The 23,322-nt window shown below is 37.0% G+C and overlaps 1 protein-coding gene and 1 long non-coding RNA gene across 13 annotated transcripts in view; one reads left to right on the top strand and one right to left on the bottom strand.

The window, feature by feature from the left end:
- Positions 1-23,322, top strand: part of LOC134538852 (protein phosphatase 1 regulatory subunit 12A) — a 177,820-nt gene that overhangs the window by 38,858 nt on the left and 115,640 nt on the right. For all 12 annotated transcript variants that reach the window (XM_063380412.1, XM_063380404.1, XM_063380407.1 and 9 more), the window contains exon 2: positions 21,086-21,216. In XM_063380412.1, coding sequence (XP_063236482.1) covers positions 21,086-21,216 — 131 coding nt within the window. The remainder of the gene's footprint in view (positions 1-21,085; positions 21,217-23,322) is intronic.
- On the bottom strand, positions 6,894-7,517 carry LOC134538843 (uncharacterized). Its single transcript, XR_010076222.1, has 2 exons — positions 7,415-7,517; positions 6,894-7,032 (listed from the first exon to the last, which is right to left on the bottom strand). It is a non-coding gene; the product is annotated as an uncharacterized LOC134538843 (long non-coding RNA).

The following is a 23,322-nucleotide window of genomic DNA, read 5'->3' as shown; positions in this document are numbered from 1 at the left end:
AATTAAAAACTGTATAAATGGGTAGTATTTTAATGGACTGATGCAAGTTGCTGTCACCTAGGACTTAAATGCAAATTTTCGGTGATAACGCACAAGGTCTACAGCGGTAAACTTTCGGTATGTTATTAAGCATAGTCAACTCTACCACAGTACAAAAATTCAGCTTTGGACAAATTTTTCACAGGTTGTCTTGGTTTCCTGGAGTAACACGAAAGTCTACGCGGGGAAGGGCGGCTACCTGATCCGAGAATGAAGGATAGGGCGAGATGGGAAGCGAAGATAAGAGCTGGTTGGGTGTCCGTGTTGGAGGGAGAGAGAGAGAGAGAGAGAGAAAGGCGATATTGTGGAAGACCTTCGAAAGATTCCCGCTAGATGGCAGGCCTCAGAGCTGCAGTCTTCGACAACCTCCCCTCACGGAAGCTCTCTCGCCACTAACTTGCCAAATCTCACCCGCTAGCTTATATACGTGCTGGCTGGCCGTACAGTAGTAATAAACAAGCATTTATGAAACACTTAAGCTCATTTCCAACAAATTCTGACGAATGACTGTTTTTTGTCCTGCACCAATCCCCTTAAGAGGCCTATACAGACAGGGCGCAACTCCGCCAGCGGGTTCTTAGCTAACGATATCGTGCAGGGTGGGCGGGACAAAGCTGGGAGGAGGAGACGTGGATTGGTTATCTTGGCGGCGCGTCACTTCGACTGGGAGGCGGAGTGGGGGAAACACTTTCCACCCCGCCGTCATTCCAACTTGCAGTGTATTTTGGGAAAGATCGCGGTGTTCCGTACCCGCTATCGCTCTGTCCTCGAGTCTCGTGTTGTCGCGGTGTCGCGTTACCTTCGAGGCACAGTTATTTACTATACGTCAGTGGATAAAGGCCACACTTGGCGTTGTGTTGAGCGCATTGCCCACCAACTTCCCAATTCTCTCTCCCGGCCAGGTTATTTACACCAGACAAGACTATTTGCTGGAGTATTTCTTCTCAGAGATCTCTCATTTTCCTTGCTTTCGGAGCTGCGCCGATCTTTCATTGCAAGTTCTATGGAGCTGTCAAAACTACGCAACTCATATCCATATAACGAATCAAATGCATTTTCCGTTATATTTAACCAAAAATGTTACATATGTTAATATCATAGTCGGAAATATGTAGGCCTACATGTTACCTAGTCAAAAATAATGCATACATAGCATAGCAAGTGCGCTTACCTATGCATAAACAACAGAGGTACGCATACGCGGACACATGCACACTTCCTTGCTGGGAAATTTTTCGTTTGTAGTTTTAAACCTTGCTGACTAAGAAATTAAAATTGATTTGTGCCAATTATTGGCAAGCAATGATTTACTTAAATGATTAAGTTGTGACTTATTGAGTTATGTAATAATTCAGTTATACACTTGGGTCTGGTTATCCTTCAAGTTGTGTGCTATTACGTGTCCACCAGCAACAAAGTAATATGATTACCATCAAATAAAGAATAATATTTTCCAAATTTTCAATTTTATACTATGTACGAACGTAGTTATATTATTAATGGGTTTCAGAAATAACTCATCAATAGTTTACATGATTTTTCACTCTTCCAGTATTTTTTTTAATGTATGTACTAAACTACAATTTATTATACGAGTACAAACGAATCGAAGCGTGCACTGATGCAACAATCAGTCAACAAACATTCGTACATAAAAATATGTTAGTTTCAACAACAGGTTGAAATGCATCTCTTAGCTCAACGAAGTCATATAACATAGTCACAGGTACTATTTGTTGCTGCAAATTGTATTTAAAGTTTGCAAAATTACGGAACTAGTCGTCTAAGTCATCCGAAACGTGGTGACGTTATGAGGCAAAAATCGTAATTTTGTTCACCCGGACTTTCCCCATTCTATAACATGAAGTGAGTATACAGGAAGATGTGTGGCGTTTACGGTGAGTGACTAGTGTTCACAATTTTTATTCCAAACGTACACAAACCGGTTGTTTGTGAATAGTTTTTTTTTTTTGTAATAATGACGCGATAACTCAGCATGTCAAATAATGTATTTGTAACTCCTTATTCCTTTAGAAATAGAATCTTTGCAATATTGTCAATATCAATTATTAGCGATTTTAAAAAAAAGTATGGTAAAGATAATATGTGCCAAAATGCATTTTCAATACGACACAGAATCATGTTATTTTTTCTACATTTTGTACATGTTTAGATTGTTTACAATTTGCTATTTAAAATATTTGTATGCATCTCCACCCAATAACTGTTCAGAAAATAACAATCATCGATTTATCTGTACAAATTATTTTTGGCTTTTATGAAGAAAAACAAAGTTAATGTATGATGTTGTACAAATACATCTTCTTTAATCAAATATAATTGAATTTGAACACAATTACACACCACAAAGATAAAAACATGCGTTTATGGATACAGTTGGGTACATTTAGATGGTCTGCTTTTACAAGCATAATTTAACAGCACACTGACTTTATATTTTCTTATATAATAAAGTTACATCGCAATAAATAATTTGAGAAAAAATACATAGGTATTATATTCCCCCATTTTTTAAGAAGCTAAGCTACAGAAGTAATTAATGAGCAGCTGAACAAGTCTTGACAGCAGCAAATTTTTTTCTTGCTCTTTTTTCAATAGCGTCAATAATGTATGGAGGGTCTCGAATTTCCATGCTCCTCGTATGCCTAGGGTCCACCAGTTCTGGCAAAATGCAGTTATAATAGAATTTTGTAAGATGTGGTTCCATCTCTTGTTTCCAAAAATTGTCATCCCTTTCAATTCGAAATATTGCCATCTCTTTTTCAACTGATGTCCAAACACCAAAAATGCAATATTCCCTCTCTGAAATGTGCAGCTGTCCCTGAACTTGATAAAAATATGAATGTGTTTTTTTCAGTTTCAGTTCATCTCCTTCGAAACTCAGATATCGGATGTTCCCTTGTTTAACTGCTGCAGTAACATCTTTTCCAATTGCAGATGATGGACACTTAACTTCTGCAAGACCCTTTTCTCCAATAACACCATCCGGAGTGGCACCCAAGAAAGGCAATTCCTTGTCAATGAAGAGTCCACTTTTTCCAACCTTAATTCCTTCTTGTTTTTCTAGTTGTTCTATAGCCATTACCTCAAACTTTTTACCATGATAAATTGCAGGCACGTTCAAAATATCGGAGGTATAAACAATACTGCGAACTAAGTTCGCGCAGCTTGTTGATGCACGTCTACGACAGACTTTCCCGAAATTCGAAGCCGTTAGAATTTTTCTACGTGTTTCAAGCCATTTTCCGCTTCCTGCCTGGAGAATTGTGTCTCTCTCTAACTGTTGACGGTCCTCTTGTGTTAGTTGTAACCTACTGAGGAAAGCTTGTTTCTGTTCCTCAAATGTTTCTGGATCCATGTCAGGCTGTTGACATTGAGGACCATAGTCCTTTTCTCCATAGGTTTTGGTGAGAGATTTTTTGGCTGTTTTCGTTGATGATTTAATTTGTTTGTTTTTTTCTTTTATTTCTAATTCCCGTCTTCGAAGTTCCCGCCGTCTGAATTCTAACCTTTTTGAAATTTTATTCGGACTTATACCGTTGAACATGCTTTTGTGCAACACATATTGTGGTGTTTTTGTATTGTGTGCTATTACAGCACCAGCACATCTCCCTTGATAAGATCGTTTCGTTGCAAAGTTCACTCTTTTTCCTCCGGAAAATTTCGCAATTATTGAATTGAATTGTTCGACTTTGTTGCTATCTACATCATGTATGAGGCTTCGAGAATGAGCAGCTAAATACTGACATGCTTTATAAATATGAGACCACAAAGAATTTTTTTCCAACTCTGGGACAAGGTTTGATTCACCGTCTTTTCGACCATCGCAGAAGTAACCTAAAGTACTGCAATTTTTGTGCTCACCAAAAACGTGGCTCGGACCATTTTCAATATCGCATTTCAACTGTGAAACTTTAACTTGAAAATCGGTGTCCTGTGACTTTCTGTAAGCGATTGCTTTTTGCACTCCAATGGATAGTTTACTCATTTTACTATAAACTATTTTCCTCAGAATGGTAGTCCCAAGATTAGTATTTTCACTTGCAGAAATAATTTTTTTCCTGTAATTGCGGAGCAGATGATTCCTGCATTCTATCTTCTCAACAGTAAGATTGTCATATGGCCTAGCTTCCAGAATTTTCTTGTATACACTGCTGTCACCATCGGCTATAATTTTGGCATACTTTATGTTGTACATAGTTACACTCTTTTTGAATCCTTCTACTATTATTTTTGCTTCCATGCTACTTGAGCTACCTTCATGATTTTTATAGCAATCATGTGAAGGGATAGATTCGTTATTTTTCGCTCGAGCGCAAACATAGCAGTATTTGTTTGCAACTGCCATGAACAAAACTTTCTTAGTGCGATACCCCACTATCGCAGCTACCCCAGAAAGTGCATCGTATTTACATTTGTAGGAGCGTTTGCACCAACTGCCATCGACAACAACAGTAATGAGGGGAATGTTATTCTCATCAACTTCATCATTGGCTCTCGCTAATTCAGCTTCTTCGCGTGCAGCCTCTTCCATTTTTTCTGAAGCTGCTTTTTCCCAGCCATTACAGATAACATCGTGATGTTTGGAATAAGTTGCTGGCGCCATGCAAGGCACGCCTACTGCTGCACATAATTCTTGTAATTGAGAATACCCTGCCCCAATGCCCATAACTCCAGCAACAGCCCTTGAATTCATATCCATAACTGAATTATCTTCCATATTATGCGTAGGAACACCGACAGTCATGTTGCACATATTACAAAAAAATACTATAATAGATGAAAATCCTTTTCGAATTTCTTTTTTTACACACATATTTGCAAGAGTACACCCAAACGATTTATTATGCTGACTTGCTTCCGTGAGTTTTCGTAAGAAGTACGACATATCTACAAATCTGACACCGTACAACACTTCTTCAGTTTTCTCTTCGTCATTTGAAAACACTCTTTCACCCTGAGAACAGCTACTTGGTGAGGATGTGGATGTTTGCTGCTTTTGGAGTATCAAACCGTTGTCTTCCTTTACATGTTCAATATATTCATTCAAATGTTGATATTTTCTTGGAGTAATGAATAAACTGTTCGGCTGAAATCATCCATAAATACATTATTTTTGAATAACTTATATCTATTAATGTAACTAAAAATCATGTTATATTTCTATGTGCATAAAATATGTATATATTATTGTTTCCCAAGTTACGAGGAGTATTGATAGCAGTAAAAGCAGTAAATAGTAGCTGTAGTATTTTTAATAGTTTTTTGTCCAATGTATGATGCATACTTTGAAAAGTCTTGCTACAATATAAACATTTTTAGTGCTTAAGTCAGTGTTCTTAAGAATGCTGTTTGTGTTTTAACTGGGTATGGTGTATCACTATTAAGTAAGGTAAAAAAAATATACTGTCTATTGTCACTAAATGGGGATAAGATTTTTTACTGTCTTCATTTATTAGCCCTGTTTTTAGTGAAATTTCAGATAAAAAAATATTTATGTAGTTTGAGTAGTGTAATTTTTCAATTTAAGTATAGCCTATTTGTAAAGTTAAATTATAACTTAACTGTAAATTTTTTAACAGGTCAATATAATTAAAAGCAATATCATTGTCATTCAGCTAACCTGATTGCTTGTCTCTGAATTGTTGATACATCTACTGTCTACAGTTGGCTCATTCCTGTCTACCAGCTCGTATGGAATGTCAATGGCTCCTTCGGTGGTTGACCAGAAAGAACATCCTGCTTCCATCTCAAATAGTTTCAGAGGCGGTTGCATTTCTGTGTAAGACACGGCTGTAGAGCTGAAAGAGCCACATTACAGTCGCAATAACATTTAACTATTTATATTGATTTATTTAGATAGAAACATAGTTTCGAAAGAATGTCTAGTTTTGTGTAATAGTATAACTACCGGACCGTGTGCAAATGATACGAAGGAAAAAAAGTAAACAATTTTTCAGGAAATAGTTGAAGAAAGAAAAATAGCATGTATTAATTTGTAATTAACTTATTTTTAAAGTGGCCTAAGGGACTTACATACACTGCCCATCTTCATTGTGCAGGACATTGGCTACAGAGTAGTTATTCTCTTCATCTGAAGTGTCATTTTCTCTTGAAGAAATTTCTTGTGCCTTATTTACTCCCTGGCTGCCAAGGTGACTTCGTGAGTCTCTGCCTTCCGGAACTTGATAAATGCAGCTATCAAGTTTAATTTTTTTCCTGCAATACATAAAATTTATCCTTTTTTTAATACCTAGACTTCTTTATTTTTTGTGCCATAAATGACCTTACACTGAACAGACCAAAAATCATATGTATATTTTGGCCAAAGCATATTTGTTAAATTAATAGAACTGGTTGTGTTGCCAATCTTACTTTCTCTAAAACAGTGGTTCCCAAACTTTTCGAGCTGGCGCCCCACCTTTCCTTATAGGAATACCTCCACGGTCTATCGGTCCATGGTGGAGTAAAAAACCTTATTTGTATCGTATCCCTTCCTTATGTATACATAATTTACCAACAAATATTGCAAATATATACATGTATATGTTTTTTTAAAGATACAGATTGATTATTTATAAACAATTTGTGTTCTGATTTTAAAATTGTTGACAAATAATAAGCACTTTGTAGCAAAACAGTTATTTATTTAACAATAGATACGTGTTTGCACACAATTCGATTTGTTTCGATTTTTCTTATTTTTTCTGGTTGTTTATTCGATGGTTTCTGATAGTTATAGGATTGAGTCGCGACCCACCTGTAACCCTTCCGCGACCCACCGTTTGGGAATAACTTAGATTTGTTTTAAATAAAATGTAAACAGTTACTCACTTTGCCGGATAGCTTTCTTCATGCACTCCGGAAGTTATTTCGTTTTCAATCAGTGCTTGATGGCTGCAGTGAATTCTTGATAGGCTCTGGTTTTCCAATTCTTCATTGACATTGTTTTGTTTAGGTATAGTTTTTTTCCTGTGAATAAATTGATAATTCAGTGCCAAATTAAAAAAATGTACACATACACATTTTAAAGGTTAATACTACAATGTTAATACAAACACATATTATATGCTTCGACTGTGAGGAGCCAGATTTTGTTTCCCCCCCTCCCCCTTCTCAACAGGGAGCTCAGCCTGTCAAAACTGATAACTTATGGATGCATTACATATCATAAACATACATATTTAACCTATATATTTTAAATAAACTTTTCAATATGCTACTGTTCATCTAAGATAATTCAACATTATGGTGGGGAAGGTGTTGTAGGTGAGAGATCACAAGGTAAGTTTCGACTACGCAGGCTAATGAACGCCATCTGTATTTTGTATGACATATTACAAAACAAACTGACCTTTGACTCCAGTATGCTTTGAGATGAGTAGCTTTATTTTTCTTTCTTGTTGCAGAAATATAAAGATGATTCTTCTTTCCTTTTCTCCAGTTTCTCTTCTCATCCATTCTTCGATGCTGTTACAAAGTCAAATATCGATTCAACAAGGGGTAAAAATAACAGTCGCTCAACTTTTTTCGCTTACAGATAACCTCCACTTGGCTCCGAATATGCCTTACTGAGTCTTCTCGCCGCGCGATGTGGTGGGCGTAGAATGGTTGAGGTTTGCTCTGGGAATAACTTCCTGAATCCTAGAATTTATTACTTCCCGACCAGGCGGCCTCAGCTGTAGACACATATGCTTATCGCGATATCCGATACCCCGACGCGCTGATAAGGCGACCGAGCAGCCGTCAGACGAACTTCCCCTCCGCTGCCTTCACAGCAGCCGCTAGCCCCACTCCTCGGCTCCAGTCGCCGGCTGAAGAATACGCCGCGCGAGGGAGACACTTCCCGGCAGAATAAATGTGCGGAAAACCATTTTGTCGTAGAAGAATTCTGGGAGTTTTTCAGCGGTGACCTATGTATTTTTTACACCATTTTAATCAACGATTAATACTCTATCGTTGTGTGTATCTACTTTTTTTGTATGCATTACACACCATACATAAAACAGCTGCGTAAAACCACATATTCGGTAATATTTTTACCTATGTTACGAATTTTAAAAAGCATTATAAAAATTATAGATCGACCCATTCATCCTTTCCTTCTACACACAAAAAAACATGACAGTTTATCTGTAATGGGAAGCTGCAAATTCTTCTTAACAAAAGGCCCTACAATCACGCCCTGAAGACTGTCTGTATAGGCCTCTTAATATCGCTTGTCCTCTGTATCAAATGTTACAAGCAGAAAGCAGAACAGAAGAGGAACGTGACTGTAAAAGTGTAATTAATTATTTATTAGAATCAGTGGAAAGCTCAGTAGATCTGGATGAGTGTATAAAAAATAACTAAAAATCCTACAAAATCAGTGTAATAGTTTGACAACAAAGCGTTTAGACCATTGAATGAGGGCGAACAGTCATTCTACGAAAACTATGTGAGTGTTAGTAATGAGAATGCACTCAATATTTCTGTAGCAACACGGAAGCAGGCAGAATGTTCAGAATGGTTCACTGAAAGAAAACTCCGCATCTCGGCGAGCAACAAGGCTCATCGCATAAAAGTAAGAAGATAAAGTTTTGACGCGGCGCAGTGATACGACGGTGTTTGTTTATTTCAAAACTCAGCTAAGAGTGAACGGAGAATAGGAATATTCAGACTTCGGAAGAAAAAAAAAACAGATTTATGTAGCACTGGACATGTATCAGGTATGTTTTTACATTTTATACAAAATATTTGTGACTGATGAAGTCTGAATGTTCCTTGCAGCACCCGTCGAAGTCTCACCATCTTGAACGGTGTGTTCTGCCGTGACATCACAAGTAATCGGGTACCACTAGGAACACCTGCGTTTAGCCCAGTGGATGAGTACTTTTACACGTTTGGCTTTGAGCGATTACACAAGTGTTGACCTGTACGGTGCTGCGATTACCGATTTTGATCAACTTTTAATGGCACGACAGACTTTACATTCGCGGAGATGTGTGATATTCACTCGTTATACAGGGAGACGACAACAATTGCGCGTTTATCAAGGGTCATTTCACAACATGTGCACCGAATAAGAAGACCTTCTATGGCTTAAACCAGCGACTGCTGTCAGTGCATTGACTATATCGTCCCTCATGCTTCCAATGGATAGTATCTGCTATTAGTAGAGACCTGCAAAATTCGCGGATTCATTGACCTCTAGGATAGACTCCACAGTCCTTTAAATACTCGCGGAAATGACACCTGTTCATTTGCTACTGACGCGTGAGACGTCTCAACTAGGCTGTCCGTAATTCGGCACTTTCTTGGTTTAGTGTTTCCCATTGGCTCACAGTTCCCCGGATAAAATGAGGTCAAATCGCAGAAGCGGTACGAAGGTATAGTTGTTTTGATGCTAGCCTATCGCGAAATGAATCCGCGAATTTTGCATGTCTCTAGCTATTAGTGCCGTCCTTTTTTAAGTGTGCTCTTTTGCCAGATATACACAAAAGAGCACACATGTTTGACACAACTTTATAATTTGATGATAAATATTTAAATTGTAACGTCAAAACAATTAGTTTTGTTAACACCCCCCCCCCCCCCCCGGATAAGTTTCTTAGTTTTCCGTTGCAGAGCAACGTAACGGAAAACAAACGTAACAGAATAATGGTACCAGAGACGAAATTATTTAAACACACAATTGAAACGCAGCAGCCACGCCACCATCTGGTCTGCGGGACAACCTGAGGTTCAGCATCGGTCGAGACCCGACACCACTCTTCATGTACAACCTTCATCTGCGCCTTACAAGGGTCGTTACCACAACGCCGAAATACCATAACGCCGAATGTCAAAATTGACCACAACGCCGACAGCTAGAAAACTGTTGTGTACCACAACGCCTAAATAACAACTGAATGAATTTGTGTGTGTGTTTCATAATGTACATTAACGCCGAAATACCTAGCGTAATATAACCTAACCTAGCCTAGTCTAACCTAACCTAGTCTAACCTAACCTAGTCTAACCTAACCTAGTCTAACCTAACCTAGTCTAACCTAACCTAGTCTAACCTAACCTAGTCTAACCTAACCTTTGTGGCAGTCCTGAAATGACATTTTCCGGCGTTTGTGTATTTCGGCGTTGTGGTAATTCGGCGTTGTGGTACACAGCAGTTTTCTGGCTGTCGGCGTTGTGGTCAATTTGGCATTTCGGCGTTGTGGTGCGTCCCCACCGTGTACAACCACTTCAGTTATCACAAAGTTTTGATGTGTACCATCATAAGTTCTCGGCACACGGCATTTGCTAGGAGTAATTTCGTGAATGTAACGCACGTCACATGGAACGGAAATGTTTAACCACGGTGCTGCCATCTGTAGTGGAAGGCGCGAAGCAAAGTTCGCAATTCAAAAGGGAAACTTCAATAGCATTAACGGTATAGTGGATTTTCACAAGATGGGGAGTATTTTCATATGATTCCTTTTCGTAAATACCTGGCGTCTCGGGTCACGGGTCACGTGCTGTTGAATGTTGCTGTGTACTTTTTGACGTGACGTCTAATAAATCGATGAACGCCGGCTGCACGCACGAAAAAGTGTCCCGTTACGCTGTGTCCCGTTACGCTCATTGTACGCTTGCGCCGCATCTGTCTCTCTTCCACTCGATTGGAACAACCATCGATTTGACTTTTTCGAGGCACATTAAACTTGAAACACTTCCATTCGTTTCCTACTTTTACTATCATCATCCTATCCTTAACAGAATAACACAGATTGGAAGAAGTTAAATAGCAAACATGTATAAAAGTTATAGTTAAAATAATCTGTTCGTTACAGTAATAAACATATTTGAATTAATGAGTGCAAATAAAAGTAAATTTATCAATTAAATTGTGATTTCATTTCACTCCTGTTTATCCATACAAAATAGTGATAATTAAATAAAAATGATTAAATTTTATTCATAAAAGTATGCAATCATTTAATCAATGTTTTGTTATGACGTCACGTTAAACTATCGTCCGTAAACCGACTTTACAGACAACCAATTTTTTTTTAATTGTGCGACTTGATGCCTTTTTGCACCACCCTTGGGACAGTCCTGCGATCTTCGGACTAAACGGACAGTTACGCATCATCATGGCGTTGGTTCGAATGTTGATGTATGTGCTCGAATACGAGCCATGCACGCGTGTGCACCACCAGCTCCGATGACGCAAAGTCAAGACACGACCGCGCGAATGTGGCGGGTTTCCGTCGCCCGCTTCGCAGCGCTGCGATCGCACGTCCTCTCGGCCAATGGAGTATAGCGACTGCCCGCGCGAATTTTGAATTACCGCGCTGCCGTTCGCGCCTGTAACCTTGGCAGGGTTGCGTTTCCCGGGCATACGTTACTGGACAACAATTTCTTGTTTTTGCGTTCCGTGCCATCTACTAAAATTTTTTCCCTACTGATTTTCGCAATACTGCGCTATTAGATGTTACCAATTATATTTATAAAGCAATTGATTAAATTAAAAAAAAAAGGGGGGGGTTGTCTGTAAAGTTAGTTTACGGACGATACTTTTACGTGATAACGTCATAAGAAAACATTGATGAAAAATCGCATACTTTTTAATTTTCAAATATTATTTACAGAGTTTGCAAATTTAATTTAAATAATTTGTTTAAATATCATCACGAGAAATTAGTTAAAAAGCCCGCCTTAACCTGTTTGATGTTATAGAAGATTTTCTCGCACGGTGGTTGGCCAGTTCTTGCACGCTTAGCTCAGGCGGAACGTGACAATGAGTCATACTCGGAAAACTGTACATAAGTAGAAGTAAAACACAAGCAGTGGTAAGGTCTGCTCTGCCTACGAGTAATAAGAGTGCTACAGGGTGAATTTGAGTGCTTAAGTTATTTACTCTCTACGTTAGTTTTACGATCCACTTTCGCTCTCGGACAAACATTTATCTCGCCGCTCGAACAACACAGCATTTTGCGCATTTTCTCTCACTCGGTGTAAAATAATCACTCTCTCGTCTGGAACAGAACTTCAGTCGTGGCTGGAATGTTCTCGTGTTGGTTGCTTGTGAAAATTTGACCAAACGTCTGTCACGGTATGTCTGAACCTGCCCGACACCACTACCAAATTAGTCCTATCAAATGCCGTACATGGACCAGCTTAGAGTTAAAGCAATGTCATCGTCTGTGTTAATTGGTTGAGTTTCTCCGAGTTGCATGTCTATTGTCAACAGCCATTCATTGCGTAAGACAACGCTTCCTGAAGGGAAGCCTTCTTTTCACAGACGAGAGAGCCAAAACCCGAAGTTCCCCGAAGTTCATGCTTTTTTTCCGTATCTTTAATGTAACTATCCTAACCAAATCAACCGTCGACAATGTTTTAAAGTATTTGTAATGTAGCTAACCTAACCTAATTGACCATTAGTATCCTTTTATCAGCACCGCCATATTTATTTACAATGAACAAAAAAAAAAAACCGAAATGCACGATCGGGCGTTTGGCTCTCTCGTTAGTGAAAAGAAGGCTTCCCCTTCCTGAATGGTACTGCCGAATAGGGCAATGGCTTTTTCTCGAAGACGGCCGCTAATTGCTAGGATAAATATCGCTAGTGTGGGCGTAACTGTTTTTGCAGTGTACTGCGCGCGGTCAGATTTATTCGCGAAAAATACCTGCCCCATAGCCAATTCATCCACAGTGCCACGCGCCTGGTAATAAACGTTTTTTGACGTGATAACGTCTTATAAATCGATGAACGCCGGCTGCACGCACGAAAAAGCATGACTCATTTTCACGTTCCGCCTGAGCCGAGCGTGCAAGAACCTGCCAACCACCGTGCGAGATAATCCTCCTATTAAGTATCAAACAGGTTAAGGCGGGCTTTTTAAAAGCAGCACTTTAAAAATTTTGATTTATTTGTCTAATTTCGTCATTTAAAATTAACAATTTATTGACATAGATTTGATTTCACTTTATTTCTATAGCTATATGTTCGTGATTGTATTTAAACAAATTATTTAAATTAAATTTGCAAAAAGTGTAAATAATATTTGAAAATGAAAAAGTATGCAATTTTTCATCAATGTTTTCTTATGAGGTTAAAACGTAAAATTATCTTCCGTAAATCGACTTTACAGACAACCCCCTTTTTTTTTTTTAGTGTTAGGGGAGGGGAAGTGTTTTTTTGAACCCCCGAGCGTGCCGTCATTGAAACGCGGAAGCGACGTTTGCGTGCTGAGACGCCGACTGCAGTGTAGGAGGGAGGGGGGAGGTGGGTCATGTGCATCGGTTCGGCAGGTCGGGGCTCGCGAGGAATGCAGTCGCGCCCCCCCTGCCAGCGCGTCGCACGGGGGTTCGTAAATATAGCCGAGGCGGCGTCTGTCCATCCGCTACCTGCGTCCCGGCTCGCACGTGTCCGCTGGGTCGTCACCACAACGCCGAAATACCATAACGCCGAATGTCAAAATTGACCACAACGCCGACAGCTAGAAAACTGCTGTGTACCACAACGCCGAAATAACAACTGAATGAATTTGTGTGTGTTTCTTAAATGTACCTTAACGCTGAAATACCACAATCAAACCTAACCTTACCTAACCTAACATAACCTAACCTAACCTAGCCTAGCCTAACCTAGTCTATCGTAGCCTAACCTAGTCTAGCCTAGCCTAACCTAACCTAGTCTAACTTAACCTAGTCTAACCTAACCTAGTCTAACCTAACCTAGTCTAACCTAACCTAGTCTAACCTAACCTAGTCTAACCTAACCTAACCTTTGTGGCAGTCCTATAAATGACATTTTTCGGCGTTAGTGTATTTCGGTGTTGTGGTAATTCGGCATTGTGGTACACAGCAGTTTTCTAGCTGTCGGCGTTGTGGTCAATTAGGCATTTCGGCGTTGTGGTGCGTCCCGTGTCCGCCGCTATGACCACTTTCCTTATCTCTTCCTCTCTCTACCTTTCTCCTTATCTCTTCCATACATAACTATTTACTATATATAGTATTACTTGTCAAATTCACCAGAATAAAAATTTGTTGCAGCATAAATATACCAAATAATGTTTTTCCCTAGATGTATGACATATTTTGATTTTATTTTGAATGCTTATCAATAAGGGTTTTTTGTGATTGCGTAGCAAAAATATTTACTCACCATCTGTAGTAATTTGGTGCAGGGTGGAATTAAAAAAAACTTTCGAAAAAAAAAAGCCTGTAGCTAGAAAATGATGCTTTTTGAATTTTTTTTAAAAATTCAGAACTTTTTTTTATTGGCTTGTAAACTGTTATCGACTTTATGTTGAGTTATGGGAAATGCGGGATAATCCTACCCTTTTTTCCCACATTCCTACATGTATGCCTATGATCTTTCCTTAATACCTACATTTGCTTTTCCATCTATAATCTTTCTATGTTACCTCTAGTTTGGTCTGTTTTCATACCTAAAACTAGTTTTATGTAAAAAACTAAGGCTGCGTTTTTGTCAATTAGGGGAAAATAAAGGCGTCTAGTTGATTAGTCACTATTATGTATTCCTATAATTTAAGAACTTGGCTGAGAATGTAGGTGTCATGGCTATTTGTAAGTTGGAAGTGGGGTGTTAAATAACCAGGCCCGGGTGGCTGTAACTCTTTTAAAACAGTTGCTGTGAATCGTTACCCATTCCGCACCCACACCATCCTTCTGGCACTGTTTCAAACTGCTCCTGACATCATTTGGCGGGGGATCCCTCGAGATACAGCCGGTGGGTCGCTTTTATTGAAGCAGTGCCCCAATTTGCAAACGTACAGCTGTACTAGATACTTGTAACCTTTTCCTCTTGTTGGAGGTACCCCCAGCTTTATATTTAAACAAGCCAGCCGTCATGGACACGTTTTTCACGTCACTGTCAAATGCATCACCCAGGGGAAAAAAAAATACAAATATTTAATGCTTAGCAGGATTTCCTACATTGCCCATACTTAGAAATAAAGAACAGATCAAAAAAAGATATCTGAAATTGAGCTATAACACAATATTTTCTTGCAATTTTTAATATACTCATTACATATCAGTATGCATCCAAATGATTATGAAATCTACAATTTAATTGATAAATTTACTTTTATTTGCACTCATTAATTCAAATATGTTTATTACTTTAACGAAGAGATTATTTGAACTATAACTTTTATACATGTTTGCTATTTAACTTATTCCAATCTGTGTTATTCTGTTAAGGATAGGACGATGATAGGAAAAGTAGAAAACAAATGGGAGTGTTTCAAGTTTAATGTGCCTGGAGAAAGTCAAATCGATGGTTGTTCCAATCGCGTGGAAGAGAGATAGATACGGCGCAAGCGTACAATGAGCGTAATAGTACACAGCGTAATGGGACAAGGTGCATTACGGGACATTTTTTTGTGTGTGCAGCCGGCATTCATCGATTTATTAGACGTCACGTCAAAAAATTCTATGTTAAATTTAGTTATGAGTTTTGTATTATAAGTTCATTCGCAACATGAGAAAACATGAATTTGCTCGTTACAGAGGTTTGATGTTTACACATCAATGGCGAGTGTGTACTGAAAGACTCGCTCACATTTTAAATTTTAGATGTAGTTTACCCATGGTAAATGCTCAAGCATATTATTGAAAACATCTTTGGGGTTTCTGTAGTGCAGAATATAATTATGTTCCACAGCAGCCTAAAACTATTTTCTGGGGTTTGTATTTGTTACTATAAGAAAGGGTGGTAATGTGATGATACACTATCAGCAAAGCATTTTGAAACATTCGCTTGAGGACCTATAAAATAATTCTGTGTATTCCTAGCCGACCTACAGCTCCATTACCGGCAAAGAATGTTGAAACATTTGCTTGAGGACATTGAAACTGATCTATCTTTTGTCGAAAGCCTAAAGAAAATCAACCTCAAAGATGCCATTTACTAGTTGAGAAAATCATGGAGTGACGTGAAAGAATCTGCACTGAAGAAAATCCGGGAAAACATCACCCCGAAAAGTGATACCACTGGAACAAACAGTAGACCAAAACAATTTTATTATTATATCTGTGTTAGCTGAAATTTTCCTTATCCCAGGTTGCGGCGGTTCACATTAACTTGGTTAGCTGTAATAACATCCTATAACATTATAAAAGTAAATACAAGTCTGGTATAAAGTACTCGTAAAAGTTGTGTTACTTGTAAGAGAAGGTAAACTACAGATGAATTAAAACCTATAAAACCAAACCAACGAAATGAAAACCTAATGTAGAGTACTATGGTATTTAAAACAAGTTTGTAACAAGCTGCTAAATGACTGAGTGAGGTGATGCAATGGTATAACTCTGCACTTGTATTTGGAAGAAACCGGGGTTCGAATCCCGGTTAGTCCATCATTATTTAAATTTTCTGTGGTTTCTGAAAATCAGTTCATGTGAATGCTGGCATTTCCCATCATGCCTGACTTATACATTGTTTGCCCATCTGTAATGATCTCATCTATAAGACTTAAAATCACACAGTAGAAAATCATGGGTACATGTATTAAGAGGCCGTGTCACAAATTTGCGCTCCTATCTATATCAATGTTATTTTAAAAGGCAGTTTTTCTCAAAGTCTATAAGAGGTAGGGGCCGGAAATTTTGCCTACTGAAAGTATACAATACATTTAACATAACCGCTTTTTTCAAATTTAGTTATCATATCATATATTATTTCTGTGATGAAAATAATATTATCAATATTTTGATTTGTCCAGATACATTGAAATTTTGCTTATATTTATAATTATTTAGCAAAAACTGAAAACGCCATTGAAATGTATTGCACATTACCTTCCGATCAGTGTCTTCATGATCATGATGGGTTTATAAACCTGGGTGTAATCAAGTCTTTAAATATTACATGACAACATTTATACTTAATAATTTGGAGATATGCCTTTTCTATCCTCAGCCCCTGAGCTTTTACTATCTGGTCTGGCGACCAACCTGACACTCTTCAACCACCCCAGGGGTCTCCGATTGCACATCTTATCAAAAAAAAAAAGCTGTTCGTTCATTTGTTTTTGTGTTTGAGCGAAGGTTTACTTCTCCATAAGTGCCACAGACTTCGCACATTTATGCCAAGGGAATATTCCGCTGATGTGACGCCATACGAATGTATTATTCGCGACCATACAACTTTTTTGTTTGTCATCGGGAAAATGACGCCGCAGTTTGATTTTTTGTGGTGATATAAAATAAATTTTCTTGGAATGTTCATTTTGAATTGAGCATTTTTAAATGTCAGCGTAGAATATGCTTATCTGCCCATTTTGTTTCTTTCCATAATAATGAGTAAAGTTAACATTGTCATAGACATTTTATTATATTCGTTTGCTGTCCAAGTACAAATGTCACACTATATCGCACGTAATTATATTTTTTACTAATTTGTTAGTTGTCATTTTATTTAAGTTATAAATAACATTAATAAAATTTATTACTTAATAGTACAGAATAGAGATTGAGTTATTATTCATTTAATAGGGGTTTAAAATATGGTACTACATACATATTTATATTATCTTGTTGTCTTCTTTGTAACTTTACTGGAAGAATGGCATTTGGTATGTATGTTAACTCACAATGAAAATACTTCAGAAGTACTCAATTAACAGTGAACAACCTAGGGCCTATACTAATTTCAAAATGTTCATGAAATATAATTGATATTACTAATAATGAACTGTATATGTTTTGCGTAGAGATATCGTACGAACTGTATGTGGTACAGACCAACATTAGCTAAGACTCCGTAAATAAGTAATTTCAGTTAATGTGTAGAGAATATTAAAAGTTAGAAATAATGATATATATAAAACAATGCAGAGTTATCAGCATAAAAATAGAAGTTGTTTTTACGTAGCGCCTACTGGAATGTATATTTTGTGTTGAATTATGTGGTATGATTAGTATTCTCTTATTGTAAGTGTGTTTTGTTAAAATCTTATAAAACATCACTTACTGTTGAAGGATTTTCATTTTTTTTTGTGATGATCTTACTTAAACAAGTTTTAATTATATTACACATGTATATTTTAAAAGCATTTTAATGTATACTTATAGAATTGTAATAGGCTTTATACGGACTCTCACGATGCATGTGAGCATCTATAATTAATAGAGACCGGAAAAATTCGCGGATTCATTCGGCGATAGGCTAGAAGTCAAATACATATACCTTTTAGATGATTTTGCTATTGGCTTACTGTTCATCTGGACGAATCTCAACCAATTATAAAACACCAACCAAAGAAGGATCGAATCACAGACAAACAAGCTGAGACGACTAACAAGTCAGCAGCAAATGAACTGCCGTTATTTGCCCGAGTGTACAGGGGAATGTGCAGTCTATCCTGAAGGCCGTCGAAACCGCGAATTTTTCCGGTCCCTAATCTACATCAATATTATGGCCGTTTCACAAGATCAAATATTTATTGAATTCAATCTGTTGCATTCATTGTACATGATTTTCGATATGTACATTGAATTCAATACAAATTGAAGATGTTACTCAACTAAGCTTATTCTTATTAACTTATAAGTATTTTGTTTGTTCAGTACATAAAAGTAAAAGATTCGTTATTATTTAAATAATGAGCATCTTTAAGCAATAACGTTTTCAAAATATTTACATAAACATAATGGAATATATTTTTTAAATACTTTATATCTACGATCACATCAACGGCAGTATTATGTAATCAATGAGGTAATGAAATATCTTGAAAGGATATTTTCTTCTCTGTAAAGTAAATTTGTAATGCAGCCCTCTTAATGTTAGTCTTGTGAGTTATTTCGTCTTCTAATATGCTACAGCAATGTATAAAATTAAGTTTTGTTAGTGTTTTAGTCTTGTGTAATGTTAAAGTGTAATGTGATAAATTCAATAATTTTTTTGTAAGTTCGTATTCATAAAGGTAGGCTACATATCGTATTAAGATAAATAGTTATATTTGTAAATTTAAATTCTTTGAAACAACGTCGATAAGAGGTTCACCTACCTCTGTTAAACTGTATGATGGTGCATTGTAAAAAATTAGGTAGTAGGACTTAAGTGAGATTGTATTTAGATTGTGTGTGATGCATATGCAATATCTAAGCATATGCATTTATGTTATTATCCTTATAAAACGTTACATGATGAATTTCGTATACTTTTTAATGTCAACTAACATTATTTTTCACGGACTATTACATCCAGATAAAGAATAATTACCACATGTTTGAAGATTAATTGTATTCCGATAAGTTTAAAGTATTAAAAATTTTAGTTTTAGTTTTAGATACGACTCATACTACATTTGTTAAAGTGAGGTTTCTTGATTCTGAATCCCTGCATCCGCAATTTCCTAGTGAGCCGCCGCGCCGGTCAGATTGTCATCCTCTCAGATTGTCGAGGAACCAGATACATTTTTCGTCGAGTAAACTCGAGCTGTCAACCTTCCCACTAATCCTGTGATAAGGGTATAGTAGCTTTATCACGCGCTGCGGCTACAGTTCCTTCGGTTGAAAAAGCCACTAAATCTCACTGTTAAAAGAGAGAACTTCTAGAGCAGAATATTGGAAATAAACATTTACTGACACGGCCTCTTAATGTGAAACTGCCCTTATATTTTATAAAATCCCTGGCTTAGTGGTTCATGCATGTAATATCCTAGGAATAAAATATTAAATGGCTGACCCAATATTTTTTGGATCAGTGCCTTATAATTTCCCAATATTAATCAGTTATTTAATCAAGGTTTTCAATTGGTCAAGATCTTTAACTAAATTTAGGTAATGTATTCTATCTCTCTCTATCTCTATCTATCTCTCTTCCCCCTCTCTCCCCCCCTCCCACACTTCTTAAATGACCATGGGTAAGAGAGCTGGACTTCAAAATTTGCTGTCATGCATTAAAAATGTTTGTTGAGCTTTTATTCAACATGAGTAAATATAGTTTAAAAAAATTGCTTACACAGGAAGCTTACAAATAGTATACAGACCTGTACATGAATGTCAATCTAAACAACCAACAACCACATAAGAATTTTTTTTCCACATTAATAAAATTTGTAAAACATCTGGTATGAATATAGTTCTTAAGACTGGGTTATCACATACAATTATTCATTTTTAATTTTAACTTGATTAATATTAGGTAAAGGCTATTTATGTAAATTTAATGCTGTACCTCTCATGTGATATTTGTTGGCACACATAATTTACTAAGTGTGACTTTTTACACCTATTAGATTACTTTTAGTGAGTAACTGTTGCAAATGTTTGTGGCGGAACAAATGACAAGAGAGGCGTAGTGTTGAATTTGTCAAATTTACAGCAATAGCCCTTAACTAACAGTAGTGAAGAGAAAACTAAAAAAAAATCGTTGAGTGTGAAAACCAGCCTTACCAAGAATTTTAGCATTTTGTTAAACTACAGTACACTCCCGATTATCCGCGAAATTAAGTGGCAGGGCCACCGCGGTTAGTGAAAATCGCGGATAATCCGCAAAAGAGCCGAAAATGGGAAACAAAAAAGGAAACATTAATTTCAACTTAAAAATCTAAAACTTTATGTACAGTAAAAGTTACAATCAACAGTAAAAATTTTTTAAATGATGCTAAAATTGTAGTATTTTACTGAATTATTAACATAAAATACATTTCAGTAATGTAAACATAAAAGTGCTCAACCATACGACTAGAAACAAAGCGCGACAGAGACAAAAATAGCAACGCATGCCAGCCTACTGCGTGAGTTCCGAGAAGGCCAGTGGTGTTTTACTGTACACTGCACTCAATTCACTCGTCAGTAGAGTTCAAATTTGCTCAATTGTAATAAAATACAGGTTTAGAAATGTGCTGTAATTTTTCGTAGCATGCGCGGATGATCCGCACCGCGGATCATCCGCCCGCGGATAATAGGGAGTTTACTGCATGCAAGTTCTAGTCGTGAGTAGTTGTGAGACCGGAAGTAATGCAAGTGTTGCACGTCTGTGATGATAAGCTGGAGTGAACGCGATGTGCGTCGTGTGCTGCAGGCGTGCATAGACAACAACCTGGACATGGTGGAGTTCCTTGTGGAGAACGGGGCGGACGTGAACCGGGGCGACAACGACGGCTGGACGCCCCTCCACGCCACCTCCAACTGCGGCTTCGTCAGCATCGCGAGGTGAGGTCGGCAGACCGTTCGTGTCTGAGATAATTAGGCGGTTCTGCTGTTAGATCACTATGTAATTAATGTTTCGCTAAGTAATGTGTCATGTTATCTTGCCCTTCAGGTATTTGTGTCTTTCCTGTTTTCATGTTTTGTGAATATCCTGAGCTGTCTCTATTTATTGTGATAGTGTTTGTTTTTAGTTGTTTTGTGTCGTGCCCACCTCTAAAGTCGGTGGGAATGTAACAAATTTAAATAAATAAATAAATAAATAGATAAATAAATAAATCACTATCAGAATTTTATTCTCCCAAACGACTTTGCCATTACCCCCTTCATACATACATACATACATACATACATACATACATACATACATACATACATACATACATACATACATACATACATACATACATACATACATACATACATACATACATAACATACATACATCCATACATACATCCATACATACATACATACATACATACATACATACATACATACATACACACACATACATACATACATACATATCCCCCCCCCCCCCCTCCGGGCCGACACGAGAATTTTCAGTTAGCTTTATCTCCGTAACTCATCTTTCTAGAAAGATAAACTTTTTTTTTCAAACGTCTTCAGTGAGTCGAAGCTTGAATTAAAACGAACGGGGTATCATTGTAAAATTTTAAACTTGATAAAACTTTTGCATCAGCAATATTCCAGAATTATTAATGGCTTTAAAACCACGCCTAGAAAATCATTAAAATGGCATGTAAAAATCCAGTTTTTTTTTTTTGCATTTATTCGCTAGGTCTTAAAACCGGCGCCTTCAGTAGTCTGGCACCAATCAAGCCGTTTCCGTTCAGAAATTTGGGTGATTTGGGCTGTTTAGCTTGGCCTTCAGGTGGAATTACTGCACTGCTGGTATTTTTAAATTGCTCAAGATTTGGCACTGTCAGTGCAGTACAGTGGTTTCACATTTTCACACTTGGTATTCCAGTTAATACTATATTTAGGTTTGATAGACCGGCAAATCCGCTAATCCCACTAGGCAGACGTCCAAAACATATTTCTTAAATTTATGGCCAAAACTTGATGTTCATATAAGGGGTATTCCAAGCTTATGGGTGTGACATTCGAAAGAACCATTTAAAATAACTATCCTTAAAATATTATGTAAAAAGAAAATTTTTGTTATTATATTTTATTTAGGTATAGTATCATGAAATGTTTCTTACTTTAAAATTATACCTGGATTGACAAATTATTTAATTTCAACATCAAACTTCAAAGTCTCTTACGGGTGTGACAGAAATGTTACCTCACTCTACATCCTTCTAAATATAATTCAATATTTCTGTGAATTTAACGAATAAAAAAACATGTCAGTACATTAGTTGTAACATGCAAACACAAGGAAGTACTTATGCACAATTAAAAAGGTAAAATTTTATATTTTTTTATTTTTGTTTAATTTTTTCCTTTCATTACGGGTGTGACACTGTTTCTTACGGGTGTGACTTTGTACACTTTTATGTTGTACATAACTGAACTATCATAAATAAAACCTAAATATTAATACTATATGCAATTTCTCTTTACAGAAAATATTGGTCTTTACACTCTTTATTACATTTCCTCAGAAACATCATCTGTCAATAAAAATATGATAATTTTTGTAAACTGTAGAAAAACAATGGCATACATCAGTTGTAACAAGCTAACATAAATAAGTACTTATGGACTATTAAAAAATTGGATACAAATTAAAAATAGAATAGAATTGTCAGAAATGTCTCTAGCATTATGGGCATGACAGTTTCTTACAAGTGTGACTTAGTACTTTCAACACAAAAACACCCTTAAAACACCAAGATATAAACAACATAACTAGCCGAATCTTTCCACTATATGCTCGACATTTTTCTACATTTTCTTATAAACATCGACTCTTCTCGAAAATACAAATGAATACCTGTCTCCAATAATTTGTATGGTTGGTTCGGGAAGGATGGTGAATACCTGATCAAAGTTAACATAAGAAACATCATTGTCATCCGTCCTAAACACTTTACCGTTTCCTTTAGCACACATTTTAAGAGCCATGACTTTAATTTC

This window comes from Bacillus rossius, chromosome 14, assembly GCF_032445375.1.
Source record: "Bacillus rossius redtenbacheri isolate Brsri chromosome 14, Brsri_v3, whole genome shotgun sequence".
NCBI classification, from domain to species: Eukaryota; Metazoa; Arthropoda; class Insecta; order Phasmatodea; family Bacillidae; genus Bacillus; species Bacillus rossius.
Note: the sequence above shows the minus strand (reverse complement) of the source record. Positions and strands in the feature narration are given on the sequence as shown.